General features: G+C 33.9%; 8 protein-coding genes across 8 annotated transcripts; 2 read left to right on the top strand and 6 right to left on the bottom strand.

Moving 5' to 3' along the window:
* Positions 1–4,386: 4,386 nt before the first annotated feature.
* SAPINGB_P000520 (uncharacterized protein) lies at positions 4,387–6,108 on the top strand (the record flags this gene model as incomplete). Its single annotated transcript, XM_031995244.1, has 1 exon — positions 4,387–6,108. The coding sequence occupies one exon, from the start codon at positions 4,387–4,389 to the stop codon at positions 6,106–6,108; it is 1,722 nt and encodes a 573-aa protein (XP_031851135.1).
* A 536-nt stretch (positions 6,109–6,644) lies between these two features.
* Positions 6,645–7,886, bottom strand: SAPINGB_P000519 (uncharacterized protein; the record flags this gene model as incomplete). Its single annotated transcript, XM_031995243.1, has 1 exon — positions 6,645–7,886. The coding sequence occupies one exon, from the start codon at positions 7,884–7,886 to the stop codon at positions 6,645–6,647; it is 1,242 nt and encodes a 413-aa protein (XP_031851134.1).
* Positions 7,887–8,241: 355 nt separating this feature from the next.
* SAPINGB_P000518 (uncharacterized protein) lies at positions 8,242–9,574 on the bottom strand (the record flags this gene model as incomplete). Its single annotated transcript, XM_031995242.1, has 2 exons — positions 8,242–9,116; positions 9,175–9,574. 2 exons carry the CDS (start codon positions 9,572–9,574, stop codon positions 8,242–8,244), a joined length of 1,275 nt encoding a protein of 424 aa, XP_031851133.1.
* Positions 9,575–9,824: 250 nt separating this feature from the next.
* SAPINGB_P000517 (uncharacterized protein) lies at positions 9,825–11,876 on the bottom strand (the record flags this gene model as incomplete). The annotated part of the gene is made up of 2 exons (XM_031995241.1): positions 9,825–11,354; positions 11,802–11,876. The coding sequence occupies 2 exons, from the start codon at positions 11,874–11,876 to the stop codon at positions 9,825–9,827; spliced, it is 1,605 nt and encodes a 534-aa protein (XP_031851132.1).
* Positions 11,877–12,780: 904 nt separating this feature from the next.
* On the bottom strand, positions 12,781–13,557 carry SAPINGB_P000516 (uncharacterized protein; the record flags this gene model as incomplete). Its single annotated transcript, XM_031995240.1, has 1 exon — positions 12,781–13,557. The coding sequence occupies one exon, from the start codon at positions 13,555–13,557 to the stop codon at positions 12,781–12,783; it is 777 nt and encodes a 258-aa protein (XP_031851131.1).
* A 351-nt stretch (positions 13,558–13,908) lies between these two features.
* Positions 13,909–17,279, bottom strand: SAPINGB_P000515 (uncharacterized protein; the record flags this gene model as incomplete). The annotated part of the gene is made up of 4 exons (XM_031995239.1): positions 13,909–14,302; positions 14,582–14,783; positions 15,658–16,312; positions 16,569–17,279. 4 exons carry the CDS (start codon positions 17,277–17,279, stop codon positions 13,909–13,911), a joined length of 1,962 nt encoding a protein of 653 aa, XP_031851130.1.
* A 339-nt stretch (positions 17,280–17,618) lies between these two features.
* On the bottom strand, positions 17,619–18,257 carry SAPINGB_P000514 (uncharacterized protein; the record flags this gene model as incomplete). Its single annotated transcript, XM_031995238.1, has 2 exons — positions 17,619–18,060; positions 18,160–18,257. 2 exons carry the CDS (start codon positions 18,255–18,257, stop codon positions 17,619–17,621), a joined length of 540 nt encoding a protein of 179 aa, XP_031851129.1.
* A 157-nt stretch (positions 18,258–18,414) lies between these two features.
* Positions 18,415–21,746, top strand: SAPINGB_P000513 (uncharacterized protein; the record flags this gene model as incomplete). Its single annotated transcript, XM_031995237.1, has 2 exons — positions 18,415–20,685; positions 21,024–21,746. 2 exons carry the CDS (start codon positions 18,415–18,417, stop codon positions 21,744–21,746), a joined length of 2,994 nt encoding a protein of 997 aa, XP_031851128.1.
* Positions 21,747–24,352: the final 2,606 nt, after the last annotated feature.

Below are 24,352 nucleotides of genomic sequence, written 5' to 3'. Positions count from 1 at the left end.
AAAGCAATTTCCTGTCAAAAGTTTGGTTTATTTTATTATTTTATTATTTTATTAATTTATTAATTTATTATTTTATTATTTTATTATTTTATTATTTTATTATTTTATTATTTTATTATTTTATTATTTTATTATTTTATTATTTTATTATTTTATTATTTTATTATTTTATTATTTTATTATTTTATTATTTTATTATTTTATTATTTTATTATTTTATTAATTTATTAATTTATTAATTTTTTTTTTTTTGTGACTGGCTCTGTTAGTCCAATCTGGATTAAAATAACAAATTTGTTATTAAATTGCTTTAAAGAAATATTTAAAAAAAATTTAATTTTCCAGAGGAGAGCGGCATTGTTAACTTTTTAACACTATTCCTAATTTGCATAGAGTTAACTCTAAAGTTAACTCTATGGAAATTAGGAATAAAGTAACTTTGCAACTCGATATCTTAAAATAAATATATATTTATTAGTTCTTGTTAAGATATTACGTGTTTCAACAAAAGTACAACGTAATAACTGAGATATATTAATGCTTATATTGATTGTTTTTATACATATCTACATATATATATCTATGTACTGAATAACCAGTACTAATTTGTTTTACTAATATTAGCAAAACTAGGTGGCGGCACTTAAACCTTAATTAACCTTGAGGCGGTTAGAGTTATGAATTAAATTTGGCAAATTTACTGAAGCTTTCTTACATAACGAAAACGTCGTTACAATAAAGACTTAATATGAGTTGATGTATATGTATTACGTTGATTAAAGACACACACATATCATCATTTTTTTTTTTTTTGAAGGCTTCAACTTACCAATAATTTTTGGTGATGTTAGCAGAAAGCACTAACCCATCACGATATCACGATATCGTGGAAATTATTATCAATAACATGAACCTTAAGAAAATCAAAGTCAAGAAACGTAATCCTACCGCTCTTCAAATTATTTAAAGTATTTAAAATATATATAAAAAAACTTAGGCAAATTAATAATACTATTTATGTAACGAATGTATTATAATATAATTATATTATAAATACTTAAATTATTATTATTATAATAATTTAAGTATTTCTGAGTTCACTAGAAGTGTTATTTATATACATAATATATAATATATATATACTAAAAAAAAAAAAATTAAAATCATTACAAATAATATTTTGTCACCATTTGATTTACGTCGCTCTTACTTTTATAGGACATGTGGATTACACATTGCAAACATTCACAAAAGCTGTGACATCTCAGGGTTTAAATTCATCACCCCTCAATTCACTAGGATCATCCTTCACTTGAATATCATGCTCAATTTCAAATCATATATGAAAAGTCTTGTAAAGTAGCATTACTATCCTTCTATTATAGCCCAAAATATGTCAAAAACGTTCTTTATAAAAAATGAAAACTAAAATAATAGATAATAGATAAGAATATGTTGGGATACAGAAAAAACAGGTTAGGGTTTAGAAAAGAACACTAAAAATAAAGTGAAATTTTTCTTTTTCTTTTTCTTTTCTTTTTTTTTCTTTTCTTTTCTTTTCTTTTCTTAACCATATTATTGTTATTAAATTGACTGTGCCCTTTTACTGCTGTTTACTCTAATCGACTATAATAGCTAACCCAGAATTCCATTTAGAGCCCACGTAAATCCTAACAGAATACAGTTAAAAGTGTTGTTTGACGCGTAATGAAGGTTCCAGAAAACTTTGAAAAAGAAGAGAAACGAATTAACGACTTCATTAGAAAATATTGCAAGCTTTTAAAATTTTTGAAATGAGACTTTTTTAATTGTTTGGAATGACTTAGACGGTTTGATTCTCTAAAAATCTTGAATAGACATGAAGATAATCCTAAAATTCCTAAAAAAACTGTGCCAAATCAAAACAACTGCAAAGAAATTATTTTTTTTAAACTTGCTACTTCCATTGCTAAGAAAGTGGTCAATACTTTTTTCTGCATTCTTTGCAATTGATTTGATGATTTAATATTATTTTTTTTAATTCAAATGATATCTTGTTTTTTTTTTTTTTTTTTTTTTTTTTTTTTTTTTTTCAAGGGCCAAAAATGGATTATCTACCTAAATGAAAGAAATGGATAGATAGATAGATAGATAGATAGATAGATAGATAGATAGATAGATAGATAGATAGATAGATAGATAGATAGATAGATAGATAGATAGATAGATAGATAGATAGATAGATAGATAGATAGATAGATAGATAGATAGATAGATAGATAGAAAGAAAAGAACCCAAGAGGTAGGATTTATTTATTATATTTACCAGCTTTGTAAGGGTGTGGATACTTAGAATATATTGATGTTGATTTTGGAGAGAATTCTTGTCACAGTCAATACTTGGCTTACATTTTAAAAAATTTTATCGATTTTTATAAAGGTAATATTGATGTCACAATCTATTGCCACTACTCTCAAGCCAAAGCTACTACCTAATTGACCAATCCCTCGACGCTTTCATTGAATGGGAAAATTCTGCACACACCAAGATAAACAAACTTTGGTGACAAACTGAATTTTATCAACTTTGGAATAAAAACACCCCCAAACAACAGGATTTTTGAGAACAATAAATAGGGTCACCGGCTTTACAAACAGGCTACTCTATTATACCCATTACTACTACGGTGTAAGCTTATAATGACACAATCTCAGCATCATCAAGAAAATCGACGAAGCTATCCGTATAATACAAAATATTGCTCTGTAAAGGATGATTTGTGTATACCACTTCGCCCCATTCTATACCATTCACAGAGAAGCTAGCAGCTTCCCTCAACACATTGAGTTTTAAAGATCTAACCTGGAGAGCTACCCACCGCTTCTACAACCCCACAAAAAATGGACAAGGATAACAGCCAAATCCGAGCTCGTAACAAAATGTTGTACACGGAGCCAAAAAAAGACTGGACAAAATAAATCACATTATCACGGTTAGTCGAAACAAAATCTGTGCAATTGTTTTTTCCAGACAAAGTTCTCTTCTCGTCTAATGGGAACATGAACACGCTATCGCTACCATTAAGGCATCAAACACAGCTCCCAACCTTGGTACAAATGCACATACCCAAACAACAAACTATAGAACCCGAAAATAAGAAAAAAATTGCAACTTCAGAAAGCCATAAAAGGCCCTTGGACACGTTTTATTTGGCACCATCGAATTGAAAACACTACATAGTAGGTTTGTCAATTATATTTCTGAGCTTAAAGGAAACAAAATACTTTACAAATGCCCATTATTTAAAGCTGAATCAGAAACCCCAAAGTATATATATCATCACAGCATGTGCATGCTGTGATTTTATCCTAGACGTATTACGCTCTGGAAACCCATTTCACCTTTTCACAAACAGCTCACCGATTGTCCAAACTGCAAGACTTGATGATAATGATAAATTTTATTAGACGCCAAGTTGCCGTTAAGATTTCCCCATTGTTTAAAGAATCTGTGTTGGCCAAGTTTTGGCAGATAAAGAAACCACTCCAAAATAAACACGAGTATCTATATATGCCTTCACAGCTGGATGTAATACATTACGCAAGTAAACAATTTTTTGTAATTGGTTTTGTATAGTAAAGTAGAAGTAGGATAGAAATTAATAGATTTTATTATTATAAATATATAAGCTACAAGCCCTCCTAAATACCCTACCAGGTTTTTTGTAAGGTGTATCATTACCAAGAACAAGGTAAATATTGTTTCATGTTTTTCACAAAATCAAAATTTGCAAATTTAACTTCTACGCTAAAAGAATGCCTAAAAACAGTCTATTTAATTATTGGGGAAGAAACAACAATGCAAAACTAATTTCTTTTTTTTTAGTAATATTATAATATTTAGTAATTACTAAATCATGCCTAATTTACATAAAGTATCACGGTGCTTTTAAATCATGTTGTCAATCCGGTTTTTATAATACCAAAGCTTTGCTATTTAAATATAATTTTCAGCTTTCAAAACTATTTTATGAGATTGTGTTGTTGGTTTTCCCTAATTTATTACTAATATGTATTTAGTCGTCATCTCTAAAAAAAGATGTTTCAAATATTGTGTCAAAAATCTTCAATTTAACAAATAGAAATTGAAGATGGTTGTTTTTAAAATTAAAATTCTTCAATAAGACGGTTGAATGTATTAATTAAGAACCGAAAGGTTTGTCACGTGCAATACTGTCAGATTAAGACCGTCTGACGAATACAAATTAATTGTAAGTTGGATTTTTTAAAAAATTCCAAATTGCACTCGGATCTTAAGCGAAAGATCCGAAAAATGATTTATATATAAAGAGAGAAAATTTTCTATTAAGCCCCCCTTTTTTTTCATAAATAAATTTGTTTACAAAGATGTCAAAGCTCATCAAAAGAGAAAACGGAACAATTGTGCACAAATCCCCATGGGATTTTGACGTAACAAAAATACCAGAAAGCAATCTTGTTGACTTCATTTTTAGTACTCCCGGATATCAAGAAAATTTGGCTGATCCAAACCACCAGCTATATATCGATGGTACTGATTCGACTCATTACCTAACAGTTAAACAGCATCAGGATTTAGTAGGGCGCATAGCTTATCTTTTGAAAAACAAGTTTTCTATCAACGTTGGTGATACTGTGTGCTTGTTTCTTACCAACTCAATTTATCTTCCTTCAATACATCTCGGAATTCTTTCTGCAGGTGCAGTTATATCGCCAGCAAACATTGCTTACCTCCCTAAAGAACTTCATCATCAACTTAACATCACAAAGGCCAAAATAATTATCAGTCTTGAAAGTCTTCTTCCAATTGCGGAAAAAGCTGTGAATGATTTGAGTCCAGTTGAAGTTCAAAACATAATTCCATTTAAGGACTTTATTTCTCTTATTAAAGATGAAAGAATTCCTCCAAGTCCCCCTATCAAGTTTACTGGAGAGGAATCTCAACATCGTCATGCTTACTACTGTTTTTCATCTGGCACTTCTGGAGTTCCCAAAGGAGTAATAACCTCTCATTACAATATTGTTTCAAATATCACCCAGCACCAAATTTCAGTTCGTGGAAAGATCTACAAGCCCAACAATACCTATTCTGCCATTCTACCCATGTCTCACATTTATGGCATCTCTGTTTTTATCTATTCAATTCCTAGCATGTATAAGACCAAAATCATTGTTTTTGAAAAATTTCATTTAGAAACTCTTCTTCAAAAAATTGGTGAGCATGGGATTTCATTTTTGCACGTTGTTCCGCCAATGGCTGTTCTTTTAGCCAAGTCACCAGTTTTAGAAAAATATCTCTCTTCCGTGAAAAAAAATTTAAAAGGGTTAATTACAGGTGCAGCACCTTTGTCAAAATCATTAATAGATGAAATTTCTGTTAGGTTGGACAATGGCATTGAGATTACCCAGTCATATGGCTTGACTGAAACTAGTCCCACAACTACTTTTGCTTCATATACTGAGAGTGGTACTGAGTATGATGTTGAGTCATGTGGCTGGCTTCTTCCTGGTCTCGAGGCTCGTCTTGTGGACGAGAATGGTAAAGATATTGAAGACTTTGGATTTGAAAATCGAGGTGAAGTATGGTTTAGAGGACCAAATGTTATGAAGGGTTATCTAAGAAATCCAGAAGCAACTAAAGATGCCTTTGATGATACTGGAGAATGGCTTCGCACAGGTGACGTTGGTGTAGTTACAAAAGATGGGCAATGGTATATTGTTGATCGGTTCAAAGAGCTTATAAAGTCGAAAAGCCACCAAGTAGCACCTACTGAGCTTGAAGGAATTCTTCTCAAACATCATGAGGTGGCAGATGCAGCAGTTGCAGGTATTTATTTGCCTGATAAAGGGACCGAGCTTCCAAGAGCCTTTATTGTTCCCGCTTCTAATTCAATTGATCCTCTTGCTATCAAAGCCTGGTTCGATGATCAAGTTGCTCGATACAAACAACTTTGGGGGGGTGTTGTTGTTGTTGAAAAAATTCCCAAATCACCCTCTGGAAAAATTTTGAGACGACTTTTGCAGCAAAGAAAAAACGACGAAGTGTTTGGTTATCTTGCTGGATCAATTAAAACCTCTCAAAAGTTGTAATATATTTTTTTAAAAAAATTTAGTTTGTATAGTTGAATCTTTTGAATACAAAAATAAAATAAAATATAGTGAAAATTGGAATACCAGTTTTTTATATTTTAATTCATAGACATATGCATATGAATCGTTTAGGCATTAAATTAAATTAAATTAAATTAAATTAAATTAAATTAAATTAAATTAAATTAAATTAAATTAAATTAAATTAAATTAAATTAAATTAAATTAAATTAAATTAAATTAAATTAAATTAAATTAAATTAAATTAAATTAAATTAAATTAAATACAAAATTACAAATTTAATTAAAACAAAACATTTGTGAGTATGATAAATTAAGAATTATATGAAAGAGATCTCAAACTATTTAAGTTCCTTTCGTGGTTTGCAAAGTTTGTTACGAAAAAAAAACTAATTTGCACTTTTTTGAAATTGAACTTAACATTTATTGCAAAAAAAAATTCATCATCCAAATTTATTTAAATGTATTTCACTTATCTCCAATTAATCCCAATCTTGAAATGAATTTACTCAGTATTATGAAGCTTGAGTAATCTCTTGTAAACCAGTTAAACTGTTTAAGAGAGTCGACATGTCCATCTCTGGAGATATCCGTTTCAGTCCTTTTCTTTCCTCTTCAAGCAAAGGACACTCAACTAAAATGTGATGAACTGTTTCCAGCTCTCCACATTTGCAGTTGTAACTATCCTTTTCAATTCCATACTTTTTAAACCATGCGCCAAAGTTGCCATGGCCTGTGCAAAACTGAGTAATATTACTCAAGATCCTTCGACTATCTTTCTTCATGATCACTCCCGTGACCATTTTGGAAAGATTATCAGTACATTTCGACTCCACTGTGATATTATGATACCACAGATCCTTACTGCTGTTCCAATACATTTCTTGCCATTCTTCCATTGCTTGTTTCTTCAAAATTCCAATCGTCTGATTCTGTTGTTGTTTCAGTGTAAGAGGTTCAACCCTCTTGCATTTTCTTTTTTCATCCATTTTAATCATATAGTCTCTATCATCTTTCGCCAACATGTAAAGCGTGGTTAGTTTTGCAATTGGAGATTTCTCAATCAATGTTAACAAATGACCATTAATAGGATTAGTTTTGCTAATATTTAGGTGTAAACGAATAGCTTTTCGTGCCACCATAAATTTTAGCCTAATAATATATGGCATAATACCAGCTTCCTTTTGTAGTACCGCAATAGGAGTTGTGCGATCAGCACCAACAATTCTTCTTAAAGCCATGTTCTGCATCACTTCCAACTTGTGGATTTCTCCTTTCAAGATTTTATGATGCCAAATTTCTAAGCCATATTCGACAATTGGTCTCACGCAAGCAATATACAGTGATCTGACTGCAGACCCTCGCATACCTTTTTGCACCCCACCAAGATGCCAAATAGCACCAACAGCTTTTCTTGCTTTATTGATTTTATTCAAAATATGAGATTTAAAATCAAGCAGATTGTTCAAAGTAATTCCAAGCAATTTAACTTCCTTTTGGGGTTCACGAAGTTCTCCATTAGGTAAAGTAAGTTGCACTTTCTCATCTTTAGGTTTCACATTTTTTGTAAAATGAATAAAACCCAATTTATCACCCAAATCAATTTTGGTCATTCTTGATTTAGCCCAATTACAACATTTTTCTAATATGTTGCTTAATCTTTTGGTATTTTCTTCAATTTTACCTTCAACAGTAATAGTCACATCATCAATAAAGCCAAAAGGAGTTCCACCCCATTCTTTAATGGCATGATACATTGGTGTGGAATATATCAAAAAAAGTAGTGGTGAAATAGGTGAGCCTTGTGGAATTCCAGTACTAATTTTTTGCACTGATCCTTTTCTTCGGTCCATGAGCATACTAGCTTCTCTTTCACTTACAAATTGGTACGTCCAGTTTATAAGTGCTTTGGGTAGTTTCATATCCTCCATTGTGTGTGCCAATATATTTCTGTTAACATTATCAAAAGCTCCTTGAATATCAATGAGCATAGCTGAAATTTTTTCTTTACTAGTTTCAATTCTTTGGACAAGTTCCAAAACAGCATCAGTAGCACAATAACCTTGTCTTCCCCATATTGCTCTGGTGGAAGTAAGTGTGTTGTAAGCTTGGTCATTCTTTTTTGTATAATTTTTCCAGTACTTTAGATGGAATCTTAAGTAAGGAAATTGGTCGGTATGCTCTTGGCTTTGAATAGTCAGGTTTCTTAGGTTTAGGTATAACAACAATAATGCCATGTCTCCAGACTTTTGGGTGGTATCCAAACTTCACACAAGCTTGGAGAAGCTTGAAAAACCTTTCCTTAAAGTCTTTATTTAGCCATGCCATCTTTAAAACTTTGCCAGTAATTCCATCGTCTCCTGGAGCTTTATCATTTGGGGTATCAGCCAATGCAGAGTCAACTTCATCAAACTCTAATTTTGGCCATCGAGAATCGTCATCAATTTCAAACTCTCTATCAAGACCATGATCAATTTCAGGTAGAAGTGCCTTCCATATTTCATGTCTTTTTTCGTCAACAGTAGTAGTGAGAGTTCCATCTTCTTTTCTAATTTGTGGTATAATGGTATCATTGCTTTTTGGATTAATATACTTCAAAATCTTCCAAATGTCATTTCCTTCTAAACTAGACAAATATTTATTCCATTGCTCAGTACTTGCCTCACGCAAACTGTGGTCAAAAATTTTTCTAGCTTTTTTCGCCTCTTCAATTTTTTGTCGTTTCAAAGCCAAAGAAGGTTGCCTTTGTCGGGCTTCCCTTTTAGCTTCTAGCGCTTTTTCTAACTTTTCTCTTAATTCTTGATTCCAATAGCGTTTGGACTTTTTCATCACCTTAACTTCCTTCATCGACTTTGCCATTGCTCTTTTTACAACCTCCTCAAGAACTTTAGCTTGGTCATCAATTTGGTCAGTTGATTTTAGAGTTTTGTTATGCACATTAAAATCTTTAATGGCAGAAGAAAGCTCCTTGTCAAACTTTTCCCAATCTGCATTCTTAATATTCAATCTCTTCACCGAAGTAAAAACTTCATCCCCGTTTTTTACTCTGAGACATAGAGATGTCCCACTCCACAATTGAGTTATCACTTAGTGTATTTTCATCCACTCCACTAAATGAAATTCTATGAAGTAAGTCCACTGAGCCATAAACCAAATCAATATTGGTTCTATTGTTGTATGTTTTTTGATTTCTTGGAGTAATTAACATCATATCATTTCCATGTAGCCACTCAACAACTTCATCTGCTTCCATATTCGGACCTGCCCTTGATTCCCATTCCTTGTGATGTAGGTTATAATCACCTGCAATGACAATCTTTGAGTATTGTTCCTTGATCTCCCGTCTGAGAAACTCAAAAACCGGTGGCTCAGGGTATTTCTTGGATGGTTTCGGTTGATTATAGACATTGACAATTGTAATGTCTTTAACCAAAATGGTAACCATATCTCGATTTGTAAACTTTTCAATTTTAGTAGTTAATGCTCGTAAGTCAGAGTTAGACCTAATGTAAGTAATTGCTCTGCATTTATTTTTTTCTTTTCCAGTTTCTGTAAAGATTGGGATCCAATCTTTATGTTTAATGGGCCCATAGTTGTTAAAGTAAGGTTCTTGTAATAACAAGATATCAGGTTCTTTTTTATCTAAGATAGTTTCAGTAATAGATTTCGATTTATGACAATTGAGTTGGAATACTTTATAATTCATTGGATGTAATAGAATTGTTTTCGTTTTCTTCCTCATTGGATTCATCTAGTTCTTCAATATTTGTTTCTTTTATCGGTTCATCTTGTGAGTCGTCAGTGGAAACAGGATGGGCCTCATTATCCTTTTTGTCTGATTCATTTTTCAATAATCGTATCTTATTACGCATAGCTTGGAGTTCTTCAGGAGTTTTTTTTCTGCTAATAAAAGGTCTAACTTTAACTTTTGTGTACTGGATAATAAGATTATCAGCACACTTTGCATAGTCTTGGGCATTTCTGAATGAAACCAATGCTGTTTGGGTAAATTGGTTTCTGCTAATGATTTTGGGTTCGGTATTCAAAACAATATGGTAATCATTAAAATTGTAGAGAGTTTCTTTCAAGTCTTCAATTGATGCCGTATTAGGTATTTCCTGAAGTACAGCCTTGTACCAAGAATCTGTGTCAAGCACTGAATAAGTAGGGTCAACTTTGGGGATCCATTCTGCAGCTTTATCAGCAAAATCTTTGTCATTAAGTTGAACATATAAATGCCCTTTGACAGTATAGCCTATTTCCTGAGCCACCGGCTTTTGTGCAACCGCATCAATTTTCTTTCCAATCGCAGGGATATTAACTCTTTTCATGGTATCTGGAATTCTTATGCACACTCTAAAAGTGGGTTTATCGTCATCAACTTTAGTTTCACGGTGTTGTTTTTGAGCCTTCATAATGTCTTTCAACTTTGGAGTTGCTCCATTTGGAGTTTTAGGGGTCAAAGCAAAAGGCAAAGTGTCGACTTTTCTTACCGCGCTCTTGATTTCCTTTTTTGCGTAGCTAAGTTCTTTGGTAGTTAAATCAGCCTTAGTTGAAATAGTTCCAACTTTGTATTCCATATTATCAACTCTTTTTTCAAGATTGTTGGTCATTTCTTTGAATTCCTTGATTTCAGTGTCGATAATTCTTTCGTTTCTTGCTTTTTCTTGAGACAAATCTTGAAGAGTCATCTTAGCTATTTCATCAGCTTTATGTTTCACTTTATCGCAATGATCCTTATTATCCTTAACTTCCTTTTTGAGTTTTTCAAACATCACATGTTTAACTTCTGTGTGAACCTGATTGTTTCTCAAAACATCAAGTTCTGAGCGAAGAGAATTCACTTGTCCTTCTGAAGCTTTAAGCTTTTCGGTCAAAGCAATGAGTTGTTTAGCTAACTCATTGTTTTTAAGTTCAAGATTTTGAAATTTTATTTCCCAATCTTCAATTGTAATACTCAAGTCTTCTTTAACAATAGACAATTCAACCAGAAATACATCCTTAAGTTTTAAGATATATTCCCAGGCTTCAGAATTATCACCAAATGGATTTGCATCCGGCATGAGAACATCCATGTCACGTGATGGTGTTGCGTCAATTTCAACATCACCACCATCTGGTGAAGAGTCAAAGGTAGGGTTCAAGGTTGGACCAACATTCACAATAGGGGTTTCAACGGGGGTTTCGTGGTTTGAAGAAGCATTATGCTTATCATTCGATTCAAGCTTTTTGTGGATAGTTTCAATTTTTTATGGGAGTCTGGTTTTTCATTATTTTTTTGGATTTTTGTCGAGGGTTTGATGTGATGAGCTTCATGAGAATGAGGTCCTCTGGAATGAGAACTTTCTTTCTCCTTCAGTTCAACAGCAATAATTTTTTGCATATCATTAATATTAGTCTGTTCATTATTATTGTCGGTATAATTATTGTCGGCAGGAGGGTCGCCGCCACTAAACGTGGTTTGGGTGTTGTTGGGGGGGTCTGACATTTTGTTTGTTTGTTTGTTTGTTTTTATTCAAGGGTTATAGAACTATATAACATCAGCATCTGCGCTATCCTTTTATTGTCTGACTATGTGACTTGCCGGTTTTCATTTGTACCTTTTTAGTACGGGTGGTTTCTGTTCTGTGCGTCTCCGGTAGCCCGGAAGATGGGCCCTGATGCCAGCTTACGAGGAACAGGGAGAACCAGTCTGTCGGTCCCAAAACCTTCCCAACCCATTTCCACTTATCTTCACGGACGCCCATGTATTTCTTAATCTCTTCCGTCAGAGATACGGCCCGCAATCACCTGCAGGCTATTTAGACTGTACGGAAGAGTCGGCATTCCTGTAACCAGGGTAGCCTATGGTTTTCAGTCTAGGTGTATACTCCCGTACACATCCTCAGGAAAAAGGGGGGTCTGACATTTTCAAAATTTATATTGTTTGTTTGTTTGTTTTTATTCAAGGGTTATAGAATTATATAACATCAGCATCTGCGCTATCCTTCTTGTCCATACTATATATTTTTTCATTTTGATAATAAACTTTTAATTTTGGCTTCAACATTGCATCTCCAACAGCCCGAAAATAAGTCCTGATGCCAGCTTACGAGGAACAGGGGGTTAAAATAACCAAACCTTCCCAACCTATCTCCACTTGTCTTCATCAACGCTGTAATTGTATTTCTTAATCCCTCCAAGCAGAGATAAAGCTTACAATCTCTTGTAAGCCAGTTAAACTGTTTAAGAGAGTCGACATGTCCATCTCTGGAGATATCCGTTTCAGTCCTTTTCTTTCCTCTTCAAGCAAAGGACACTCAACTAAAATGTGATGAACTGTTTCCAGCTCTCCACATTTGCAGTTGTAACTATCCTTTTCAATTCCAAACTTTTTAAACCATGCGCCAAAGTTGCCATGGCCTGTGCGAAAACTGAGTAATATTACTCAAGATCCTTCGACTATCTTTCTTCATGATCACTCCCGTAACCATTTTGGAAAGATTATCAGTACATTTCGACTCCACTGTGATATTATGATACCACAGATCCTTACTGCTGTTCCAATACATTTCTTGCCATTCTTCCATTGCTTGTTTCTTCAAAATTCCAATCGTCTGATTTTGTTGTTGTTTCAGTGTAAGAGGTTCAACCCTCTTGCATTTTCGTTTTTCATCCTTTTTTATTCATATAGTCTCTATCATCTTTCGCCAACATGTAAAGCGTGGTTAGCTTTGCAATTGGAGATTTCTCAATCAATGTTAACAAATGACCATTAATAGGATTAGTTTTGCTAATATTTAGGTGTAAACGAATAGCTTTTCGTGCCACCATAAATTTTAGCCTAATACTATATGGCATAATACCAGCTTCCTTTTGTAGTACCGCAATAGGAGTTGTGCGATAAGCACCAACAATTCTTCTTAAAGCCATATTCTGCATTACTTCCAACTTGTGGATTTCTCCTTTCAAAATTTTGTGATGCCAAATTTCTAAGCCATATTCGACAATTGGTCTCACGCAAGCAATATACAGTGATCTGACTGCAGACCCTCGCATACCTTTTTGCACCCCACCAAGATGCCAAATAGCACCAACAGCTTTTCTTGCTTTATTGATTTTATTCAAAATATGAGATTTAAAATCAAGCAGATTGTTCAAAGTAATTCCAAGCAATTTAACTTCCTTCTGGGGTTCACGAAGTTCCCCATTAGGTAAAGTAAGTTGCACTTTCTCATCTTTAGGTTTCACATTTTTTGTAAAATGAATAAAACCCAATTTATCACCCAAATCAATTTTGGTCATTCTTGATTTAGCCCAATTACAACATTTTTCTAATATGTTGCTTAAGCTTTTGGTATTTTCTTCAATTTTACCTTCAACGGTAATAGTCACATCATCAATAAAGCCAAAAGGAGTTCCACCCCATTCTTTAATGGCATGATACATTGGTGTGGAATATATCAAAAAAGTAGTGGTGAAATAGGTGAGCCTTGCGGAATTCCAGTACTAATTTTTGCACTGATCCTTTCTTCGGTCCATGAGCATACTAGCTTCTCTTTCACTTACAAATTGGTACGTCCAGTTTATAAGTGCTTTGGGTAGTTTCATATCCTCCATTGTGTGTGCCAATATATTTCTGTTAACATTATCAAAAGCTCCTTGAATATCAATGAGCATAGCTGAAATTTTTCTTTACTAGTTTCAATTCTTTGGACAAGTTCCAAAACAGCATCAGTAGCACAATAACCTTGTCTTCCCCATATTGCTCTGGTGGAAGTAAGTGTGTTGTAAGCTTGGTCATTCTTTTTGTATAATTTTTTCCAGTACTTTAGATGGAATCTTAAGTAAGGAAATTGGTCGGTATGCTCTTGGCTTTGAATAGTCAGGTTTCTTAGGTTTAGGTATAACAACAATAATGCCATGTCTCCAGACTTTTGGGTGGTATCCAAACTTTACACAAGCTTGGAGAAGCTTGAAAAACCTTTCCTTAAAGTCTTTATTTAGCCATGCCATCTTTAAAACTTTGCCAGTAATTCCATCGTCTCCTGGAGCTTTATCATTTGGGGTATCAGCCAATGCAGAGTCAACTTCATCAAACTCTAATTTTGGCCATCGAGAATCGTTATCAATTTCAAACTCTCTATCAAGACCATGATCAATTTCAGGTAGAAGTGCCTTCCATATTTCATGTCTTTTTCGTCAACAGTAGTAGTGAGAGTTCCATCTTCTTTTCTAATTTGTGGTATAATGGTATCATTGCTTTTTGGATTAATATACTTCAAAATCTTCCAAATGTCATTTCCTTCTAAACTAGACAAATATTTATTCCATTGCTCAGTACTTGCCTCACGCAAACTGTGGTCAAAAAATTTTTCTAGCTTTTTTGCCTCTTCAATTTTTTTTGTCGTTTCAAAGCCAAAGAAGGTTGTCTTTGACGGGCTTCCCTTTAGCTTCTAGCGCTTTTTCTAACTTCTCCCTTAATTCTTGATTCCAATAGCGTTTGGACTTTTTCATCACCTTAACTTCCTTCATCGACTTTGCCATTGCTCTTTTTACAACCTCCTCAAGAACTTTAGCTTGGTCATCAATTTGGTCAGTTGATTTTAGAGTTTTGTTATGCACATTAAAATCTTTAATGGCAGAAGAAAGCTCCTTGTCAAACTTTTCCCAATCTGCATTCTTAATATTCAATCTCTTCACCGAAGTAAAACTTCATCCCCGTTTTACTCTGAGACATATAGATGTCCCACTCCACAATTGAGTGATCACTTAGTGTATTTTCATCCACTCCACTAAATGAAATTCTATGAAGTAAGTCCACTGAGCCATAAACCAAATCAATATTGGTTCTATTGTTGTATGTTTTTTGATTTCTTGGAGTAATTAACATCATATCATTTTCATGTAGCCACTCAACAACTTCATCTGCTTCCGTATTCGGACCTGCCCTTGACTCCCATTCCTTGTGATGTAAGTTATAATCACCTGCAATGACAATCTTTGAGTATTGTTCCTTGATCTCCCGTTTGAGAAACTCAAAACCGGTGGCTCAGGGTATTTCTTGGATGGTTTCGGTTGATTATAGACATTGACAATTGTAATGTCTTTAACCAAAATGGTAACCATATCTCGATTTGTAAACTTTTCAATTTTAGTAGTTAATGCTCGTAAGTCAGAGTTAGACCTAATGTAAGTAATTGCTCTGCATTTATTTTTTTTTTTTCCAGTTTCTGTAAAGATTGGGATCCAATCTTTATGTTTAATGGGCCCATAGTTGTTAAAGTAAGGTTCTTGTAATAACAAGATATCAGGTTCTTTTTATTTAAGATAGTTTCAGTAATAGATTTCGATTTATGACAATTGAGTTGGAATACTTTATAATTCATTGGATGTAATAGAATTGTTTTCGTTTTCTTCCTCATTGGATTCATCTAGTTTTCAATATTTGTTTCTTTCATCGGTTCATCTTGTGAGTCGTCAGTGGAAACAGGATGGGCCTCATTATCCTTTTGTCTGATTCATTTTTCAATAATCGTATCTTATTACGCATAGCTTGGAGTTCTTCAGGAGTTTTTTTTTTTCTGCTAATAAAAGGTCTAACTTTAACTTTTGTGTACTGGATAATAAGATTATCAGCACACTTTGCATAGTCTTGGGCATTTCTGAATGAAACCAATGCTGTTTGGGTAAATTGGTTTCTGCTAATGATTTTGGGTTCGGTATTCAAAACAATATGGTAATCATTAAAATTGTAGAGAGTTTCTTTCAAGTCTTCAATCGATGCCGTATTAGGTATTTCCTGAAGTACAGCCTTGTACCAAGAATCTGTGTCAAGCACTGAATAAGTAGGGTCAACTTTGGGGATCCATTCTGCAGCTTTATCAGCAAAATCTTTGTCATTAAGTTGAACATATAAATGCCCTTTGACAGTATAGCCTATTTCCTGAGCCACCGGCTTTTGTGCAACCGCATCAATTTTCTTTCCAATCGCAGGGATATTAACTCTTTTCATGGTATCTGGAATTCTTATGCACACTCTAAAAGTGGGTTTGTCTTCATCAACTTTAGTTTCACGGTGTTGTTTTTGAGCCTTCATAATGTCTTTCAACTTTGGAGTTGCTCCATTTGGAGTTTTAGGGGTCAAAGCAAAAGGCAAAGTGTCGACTTTTCTTACCGCACTCTTGATTTCCTTTTTGCGTAGCTAAGTTCTTTGGTAGTTAAATCAGCCTTAGTTGAAATAGTTCCAACTTTGTATTCCATATTATCAACTCTTTTCTCAAGATTGTTGGTCATTTCTTTGAATTCCTTGATTTCAGTGTCGATAATTCTTTTGTTTCTTGCTTTTTCTTGAGACAAATCTTGAAGAGTCATCTTAGCTATTTCATCAGCTTTATGTTTCACTTTATCGCAATGATCCTTATTATCCTTAACTTCCTTTTAAGTTTTTCAAACATTACATGTTTAACTTCTGTGTGAACCTGATTGTTTCTCAAAACATCAAGTTCTGAGCGAAGAGAATTCACTTGTCCTTCTGAAGCTTTAAGCTTTTCGGTCAAAGCAATGAGTTGTTTAGCTAACTCATTGTTTTTAAGTTCAAGATTTTGAAATTTTATTTCCCAATCTTCAATTGTAATACTCAAGTCTTCTTTAACAATAGACAATTCAACCAGAAATACATCCTTAAGTTTTAAGATGTATTCCCAGGCTTCAGAATTATCACCAAATGGATTTGCATCCGGCATGAGAACATCCATGTCACGTGATGGTGTTGCGTCAATTTCCACATCACCACCATCTGGTGAAGAGTCAAAGGTAGGGTTCAAGGTTGGACCAACATTCACAATAGGGGTTTCAACGGGGGTTTCGTGGTTTGAAGAAGCATTATGCTTATCATTCGATTCAAGCTTTTTGTGGATAGTTTCAATTTTTTTATGGGAGTCTGGTTTTTCATTATTTTTTTGGATTTTTGTCGAGGGTTTGATGTGATGAGCTTCATGAGAATGAGGTCCTCTGGAATGAGAACTTTCTTTCTCCTTCAGTTCAACAGCAATAATTTTTTGCATATCATTAATATTAGTCTGTTCATTATTATTGTCGGTATAATTATTGTCGGCAGGAGGGTCGCCGCCACTAAACGTGGTTTGGGTGTTGTTGGGGGGGTCTGACATGGTTTTTTCCTTCTTTTTCAAAATTTATATAATTTATGGTTTTTATAGTTTTTATATTTAAGTCCTTTAAATATTTTTTAAGTTTATATTTTTAACAGCGGATTTAGCTCAGTTGGGAGAGCGTCAGACTGAAGTTTTCACTTTAGTCAAGGTAATCTGAAGGTCCTGTGTTCGATCCACAGAATTCGCAATTAATTTTTTTATAATTTTTTTTTTTTTCTTTCTTTTGCTTTAAGTTATAAAGCTGTTGATTTTAGTTACTTGTCGAAGTGATTAGTCTGTTCTACAAAAAAAAAAGGTCTCGTTCATTAAAACTAAATTGGAAAAGCATTTATTAAATTATTTAACTTTTTCAAGAACCCATTCTGCATTTGTAATAGAAACTTCATTACCAGCGTTGTCATCATAATCATACCACTCATTTTCTTCCAAATCTACTGGATCAAAAACTGTTGGGCCAACCTTGACAGAGCCATCATCTTCATCAAGAGACCCGGAAACACATTTGAACTTTCCGTCAGGAATAAAAGCCAAAATATCGAGGCCGCGGGTATCGATTTTAAGCATGAGAAGTTTAAAGCCACTCTTGTCGAGGGGGTATGAGCGAGAAACTGAGTTGTCAAACTTGAGAGCGATGCGAGATTCCTTTTTGCAGTTTTTACAGCGCATGATAAAGTTTGCGTCAGCTCTGGGGCCACCAGAGCCGTCGGTATTTGCTTCGGGTTCTTCGTATCTGTTGACGGTGATTGGATTTGGGTGGGTTTCTTTACATGATGTACAGCTGAAAAAATTAAATAAAGAAGAAGGTTCAAGGGGGTAAACGGCAAGGTATTATTATATTAGTAGCGGCAAAGGTCTTAACAAAATAAGGCAGACATACCGGACCTTAAAGGTATAAAGAAAAGGGTCTTCTGGAGGATCCACAAAAGAAAGATTGGTGACGTTATCGAGGTCTGCTTTAAGGATAAGGCCAATCATGGTTAAAGAGATTGTTGATGGTAGTAATATTGGTGGTAGTGGTGGTAGTGGTGATGAAGATAAGGTTTTTTTTTTGGTGGTGTGGAAAAAAAAAATTAAAATTTAATTGGGTAAAAATAAAATTTTTTTTGTTTGTCTCTGTCTCAACAACACCACCATGTTGATCCAACGACCCGCAGCCCGGAGCGTTCGGTCGGGACGTGTGATATCTTTGGCCACTAGTTTAAATTCGAGTTATACAGCTAATTCAGGTACTCTAGTTTTGAGCACCTTTTTTTTAATTTCAAAGCAGCATTACTCACAAGCACCTCCATCAACATTAACGAAAGCACCAAGGAAACGCGCCGCAGGAACTCCTAAACGCATCAATTCCAAGATTTTTCTTAAAAGTGACCGACACTTGGTACAAGCTGCTTTTAAGTCTTTGGAATCCGATCTTGACGCATCGGTTTCTGTTTTCAGCGGGACCATGAGTTCAGATAGTGACTTAGCGCATGAACTGGGGAAGCCAGTGGTACATAACGTACGGTTGGAAGCTGCGATGCGCATGATTGCTGATACACTTTTACTCTACAAAGTTATTGACTCCAAGATTAATGCTCAGAGACTTGAACTTCAACTTTCTCAAGACTCTGGGCACCAGTCTAAGAGTGAAAATGGTGAATTGGACAATGCTTTCAGCATTGACAATTTCTATTCACAATCCAATGGCGCTTTAGAAACAATATACCCAGGTGTGCCTATGGATATAGAACCACTTGATATTGATAGTGGTAGACTGGCAAGATTATCGAGGCGCGAGCTTGATGAGCTACACATGTATCTGGCCAAATACCTTGTGCATAGAGACACCAGCAGCATTCAGCGGCTTTACAATAAGTACTTACACAGTCACATTCATACTTCTGGAGGCTCTATAGCACTTACAGATGATCAACAACGGCAGCTGCAACAGAAACAGAAACAGCATGGAACCAAACAAGGAACCAGTTCCGTGAACATTCGCACAGCGCGTCTCAACCAACTGCTGAGGGGAGCTCTAGCTGCGGCGGGCCCGCGCCCAGAGCAAGTGCTGAGCGAAGCTTCGCGGATTTTAATGACGTTTGGAGCGTTGCCAAATTTGGAGACGTTCAACATTTTGATTCGACAACTGACTTTGTATCGGTTGGAGATGCCAGCCAGATTGGTTTACGAGGTGGTAAGAATTGCTGAAAGACAGCCGCTAGGAAAAGAACTGTATAATAGTGTGTGTCGACTGGCGATTGGATCAGGTAATAAGGCCTGGTTTCTTGATTTGGCTCGTGTTTATGATTTCAACAATGTGACTACACGGGACGGCCAAGAGTCGCCGCTAAATGAGGATTTTTGGCGACGGTTTAATCCAATCCGGATGTCGTCTTATATGGCGCACGAGTGGCTTGAATGCCGGCCCCATGACTTGGAATTACGGAAGAGGTTTTTTGGGTCCGATGAAGCAGAGATTGTTGCTAGAAAGATGAATTCGACACATATTTATACAACCCTTATTTCTGGGTTTGTTGCATTTGGTTGGCACTGGTGGGTGGATGGTGTTTTGCGAAAGATGGCTGCAGAAGGATTGCCTTTGCCTGTGCAAGTTTTGACGCTCAATTTCCGAGCAGCTGCTGCATCTCAAGACAAGGCCAAGGTGTTGTGGACATGGCGCGAACTTGTGGGACTTCCTGAACGGCTTTCTCAGATACCGTTACGTGACATTAATGGGAATGTTGTTTCACGCGTTTTTTACGACGAGGAGGTTTATTTGGCGGCCCGAGCGGCAGCTTTAGCGGTTGGAGATCGGAAGTTGTTGGCTGAGATTGAGTTGTATAATTCGCAAATGACGGAACAGCGATTATGTTCAGGACACTTGATGATGGAAATACCTCCAGATTATGCACCTTTTGATTTGAGTGGTGATAGGGGAGAAAAGGCCTGTCATAAGAGGAATACAGGGACCAGAACTTTGGCAGCAAACAAGCAGCACCAGCAAAAGCCGGCACAGAGTTTTGCTAGTGTGATTACCAATGCACTTTTTGCTAAATCCAAGCCTGTGGAGCCTGAACAAGAGCCACAATCCGTTGCAGTAGCGGTTGGGCCTCGGTACGGGGTGTTGGGGAGTGCGTACCGGGGGGCTCGGAACGTATCCGCTGCGCAGGCCGGGCAGAGTCTTGCGGGATGGCAGCGTCGGCGCGGCATTGGCGAAGATACGGAAGTAGACTGGGTTGCAGCGCTTGACCAGGCGCGGCTGAAGACGATAGCTTCTTCCAGTACAAAATCTGGGAGAAGCGCTGCAAATAGTGTGCCGAAATCGGATATAGAGTCTTTGCCAGCTTCAACACAAGGCACTGGTGGTGTCGGGACTCAAGGATATGGGGATACGGTTCCAGTATCGGGTCTCCAGCCGTCGTTTGTAGTGAAAGGAAGCGGGACACGTCGGCGGTGGTTTGAACTGTGGTGATTTGTGGGTGGTGGTAATGTAAATATAGATTGATGAATAGATTTGTTTTGTATATATGTACATAATAATTATATTAATATTATATAAAAATAACTTCTTATTCTTATTGTTGGACTTTAACTAATTTTAAACAGTTGATTTCTATATATATATATATATATATATATATATAAATATATATTAAAAAAAAAAAACTGCTGAAAACCTCCAAGTTTTGAAAACTTTTGCTACCAAAAATTCCTTATTTTCAACATACTTAACAAGTAACTTGTTAAACTAACAAGATCAAGTCAATGTCCGGTCCATATACCAATAATAGAGTTAACGTCGTCACGGACCAACAGATGCCACCACCCCCACCACTTACGTCTGAGCAGCTCCAGTATATTGAAGAAAAACTAATCTCATCCACAGAGTTTTTAGATTGTCTTGAATCTCGTTTAAAGTCCAAAATCCCAGCAACTGTCATGGCCAATACAAGCAACATTCCGCCGCCTCCAGATTACAATGAAGAAAGTGGTAGTATGATTAACGGTAGCTTGTATACATCAGAATCCAATAATAACAACAATACTGAGTTCAGCTGCTTTTGTGATGGATGCAAAAAGGCCACATTTGGAAGCTGGTATCATTGCGATACATGCCCAAACTATGATCTTTGTGCTTCTTGTTTTAATCAGGCTCAAACGCAGCCAAACAGCCACCGGCTACTTCACGGCTTTCTGCGTATTCGATCTCGCGACGATGTGATTTTGCCCGAGATTATGCGTATGGATTACTATCCGGCTGGTACGTGGGAGCGTGTGTATGGGTACAAGCAGTCTGTGCACACAGACATAAATTGCGATGGATGTGGCAAGAAACCAATCATGGGCGAACGGTACAAGTGTATGGTGTGCCGGGACTTTGATTATTGTGCAAAGTGCGAGGCATCTCCTGTGATTAATACGCATAATCCGCGTCATCCCATGATCAAGTATAAGTTTCCTGCGGCTGCACCGAAAAAAATGTAGATTATTGGAGTTGATATATATGTATGGATGAATAATGGATAATAATATTTATTAAATTTATTAGATAAATGGGGGTTTTTCTATTAAGCTTATGTGAATGAATATACAAAGATTTATATTTTATTTTTTGTTAAAGTTGATTGATTTGATTTTATATACAGAAGTTGGTCATATGAGTACATCAAAATATCGTTATTTTAATGGTATCAACAAATGAGACACAGGATATCTGATAAGACAGAACGATTTTTTTAATAATAATAATAATACCAAGACTAAATAAATAGGTGAAAACTTAACGACTTGGCAGCAATAGACAACAACAGCAAACAAACAATAAAATTATTATGATTTAAATTTAAATATTTTTTTAAAGTATTTCATGGTCATTTGAGTGATTATTAATGTTGATTTAAATAAATAATAATAAAAAGAAAAAATCAGTCAAGAGTATATCTATCTAAGGATTTTCAATAGCTTTTGTAATTTAACGTCAATGAGTCTTTAGAAAACCAAATTTAATATTTAAAGAATATAAATAAAGTAAACAATCTCTGCAAATTTTAAATTTCTTAAATTCTACATTTTCAATTATATTTATTGGCCAATAAACATCAACAAGGATGGGATATTGTTATATCTTTTATTTTATTTGTTTGAAGAAATTTTTCAATAAAAAGCTGGTATAAAAAAAATGAAAAAAATAAATAAATCAATGAAACATTTTTAATTTATTTATTTTTTTTTATATTCATTTATAAAACCATTCTAACAATGATATTTAAATATTATTATTATAAAAATCAAAAGCAAATCCTTGGTAAAGAATATTGGACATGATAAATGTTTGAATGCCTAATTAAAACCTGTTCCAATCTATTAAGCTATCTATATAGATAACAATCCAAAATTATTATTATGTAGACTGGCTATTAACGGGGTACTTTGTTTTTATATGAAATATGAAATATGAAATATGAAATATGAAATATGAAATATGAAATATGAAATATGAAATATGAAATATGAAATATGAAATATGAAATATGAAATATGAAATATGAAATATGAAATATGAAATATGAAATATGAAATATGAAATATGAAATATGAAATATGAAATATGAAATATGAAATATGAAATATGAAATATGAAATATGAAATATGAAATATGAAATATGAAATATGAAATATGAAATATGAAATATGAAAAAAAAAATTATGTTTTTTTTATTAATTTAATGATTGATTAGCTTTTTTTTAACTAAATGATTATCTTTTTTTATTTATTTATTTATTTAAAATGGGTATGGGTTAGGGTTTATTTTTAGACCAATGAAATTGATTAAACTAAATAATGGGTAACCAAAAAGGATGAATCGTCTGAGGGTAATTTTTGGACTATCTAACTAATTAGTTTAACTAAAGTAAGTAACTTACTTATACAGTAATCAAGAAAAAACTTCAATTAAAAAGGCCCTTTTTACCTTTTTTATTTTCTTTTAAAATAGTTTTTTTTTGTTAATTAGTAAAATGGAAAGGTATTAAAATCAATGAAAAGGGTTTCATTCAACTCCTTTATTTTATTTTATTTTATTTTTATTTTTATTTTTTTTTGTTATTAAAACCAAAACTATATTTCTCTTTCACCTTCTTTTTACTGATTGATAATTATTATATTATGTATCATTTTTTTCATTATTATTTAAATAATTTTTTTAAGATGAAAAAAAATTTTTTTTTAAATTAATAACCGTTTTAAAATTGGATGCTTCGCGTGTTTTGGCAATTAACTGCTGTATTTTAAATTTCAATCTTTTTAAAGACTTGAAAAAAAAAAAAATTAAAAAATAAAATTTTCTGGTTTTTTTTTATTTCAATAAATTAATTCAATTAATAAATTATTTATATGTATGTATGTAAAAACCCGGATACTGCAACATAAGGCTAATTATTGCTCTAAGAAATAACCTCTCCAAACGTCCAAACCCGTGCAAGCAACACCTCCAGGGACTTAAACCTGGGACTTTTACTATTATGTATATTATATATATATATATTTTTTTATATTTACATTTTAGTTAAAATGTTGATGATGATGATGATGATATGAAAAATAAAATATAATATAATAAAATAAAATATTTTTTTTTATTTAACATCAGTTCATTTATATCACTTCACCTGGTTAAATTTTGCCGATTCAATTAAGCAGCATCTTCTTCTTCTTCTTCTATTTTTTTTTTCCTCTTTCTTACAGTATGAAAAAGTACTTCTTTTTTGCTTTACTTGGAAAGTAACCGCGGTCATGATTTTATTCTCTTTAGGCTCGTTTTTTTATTATATTATTATTTGTTATTACTCCAAAAGTCTATTTTGTGTTATCTATGGCTCATCATACATTATCTTGATAAATTATCTTGATAACTCAATCGGCTCTTTAAATGGCTTATCAGACATATTCTTAACCCCCCCAAAATAAAGGCTTTTTTTAAAAATATATATATAAAATAAAAAATCGATTAAAAACAATTCATCATATAATTAATTAATACAAAGTAATTACTCTAATAATTAAAAAAAAAAAATAATAATTTAATAAGCT

This window comes from Magnusiomyces paraingens (genome assembly GCF_902498895.1).
Source record: "Magnusiomyces paraingens strain CBS 517.90 genome assembly, contig: contig1, whole genome shotgun sequence".
NCBI classification, from domain to species: domain Eukaryota; kingdom Fungi; phylum Ascomycota; class Dipodascomycetes; order Dipodascales; family Dipodascaceae; genus Magnusiomyces; species Magnusiomyces paraingens.
The sequence above is the reverse complement of the archived record's forward strand: the minus strand, read 5'-3'. Positions and strand labels throughout refer to the sequence as shown.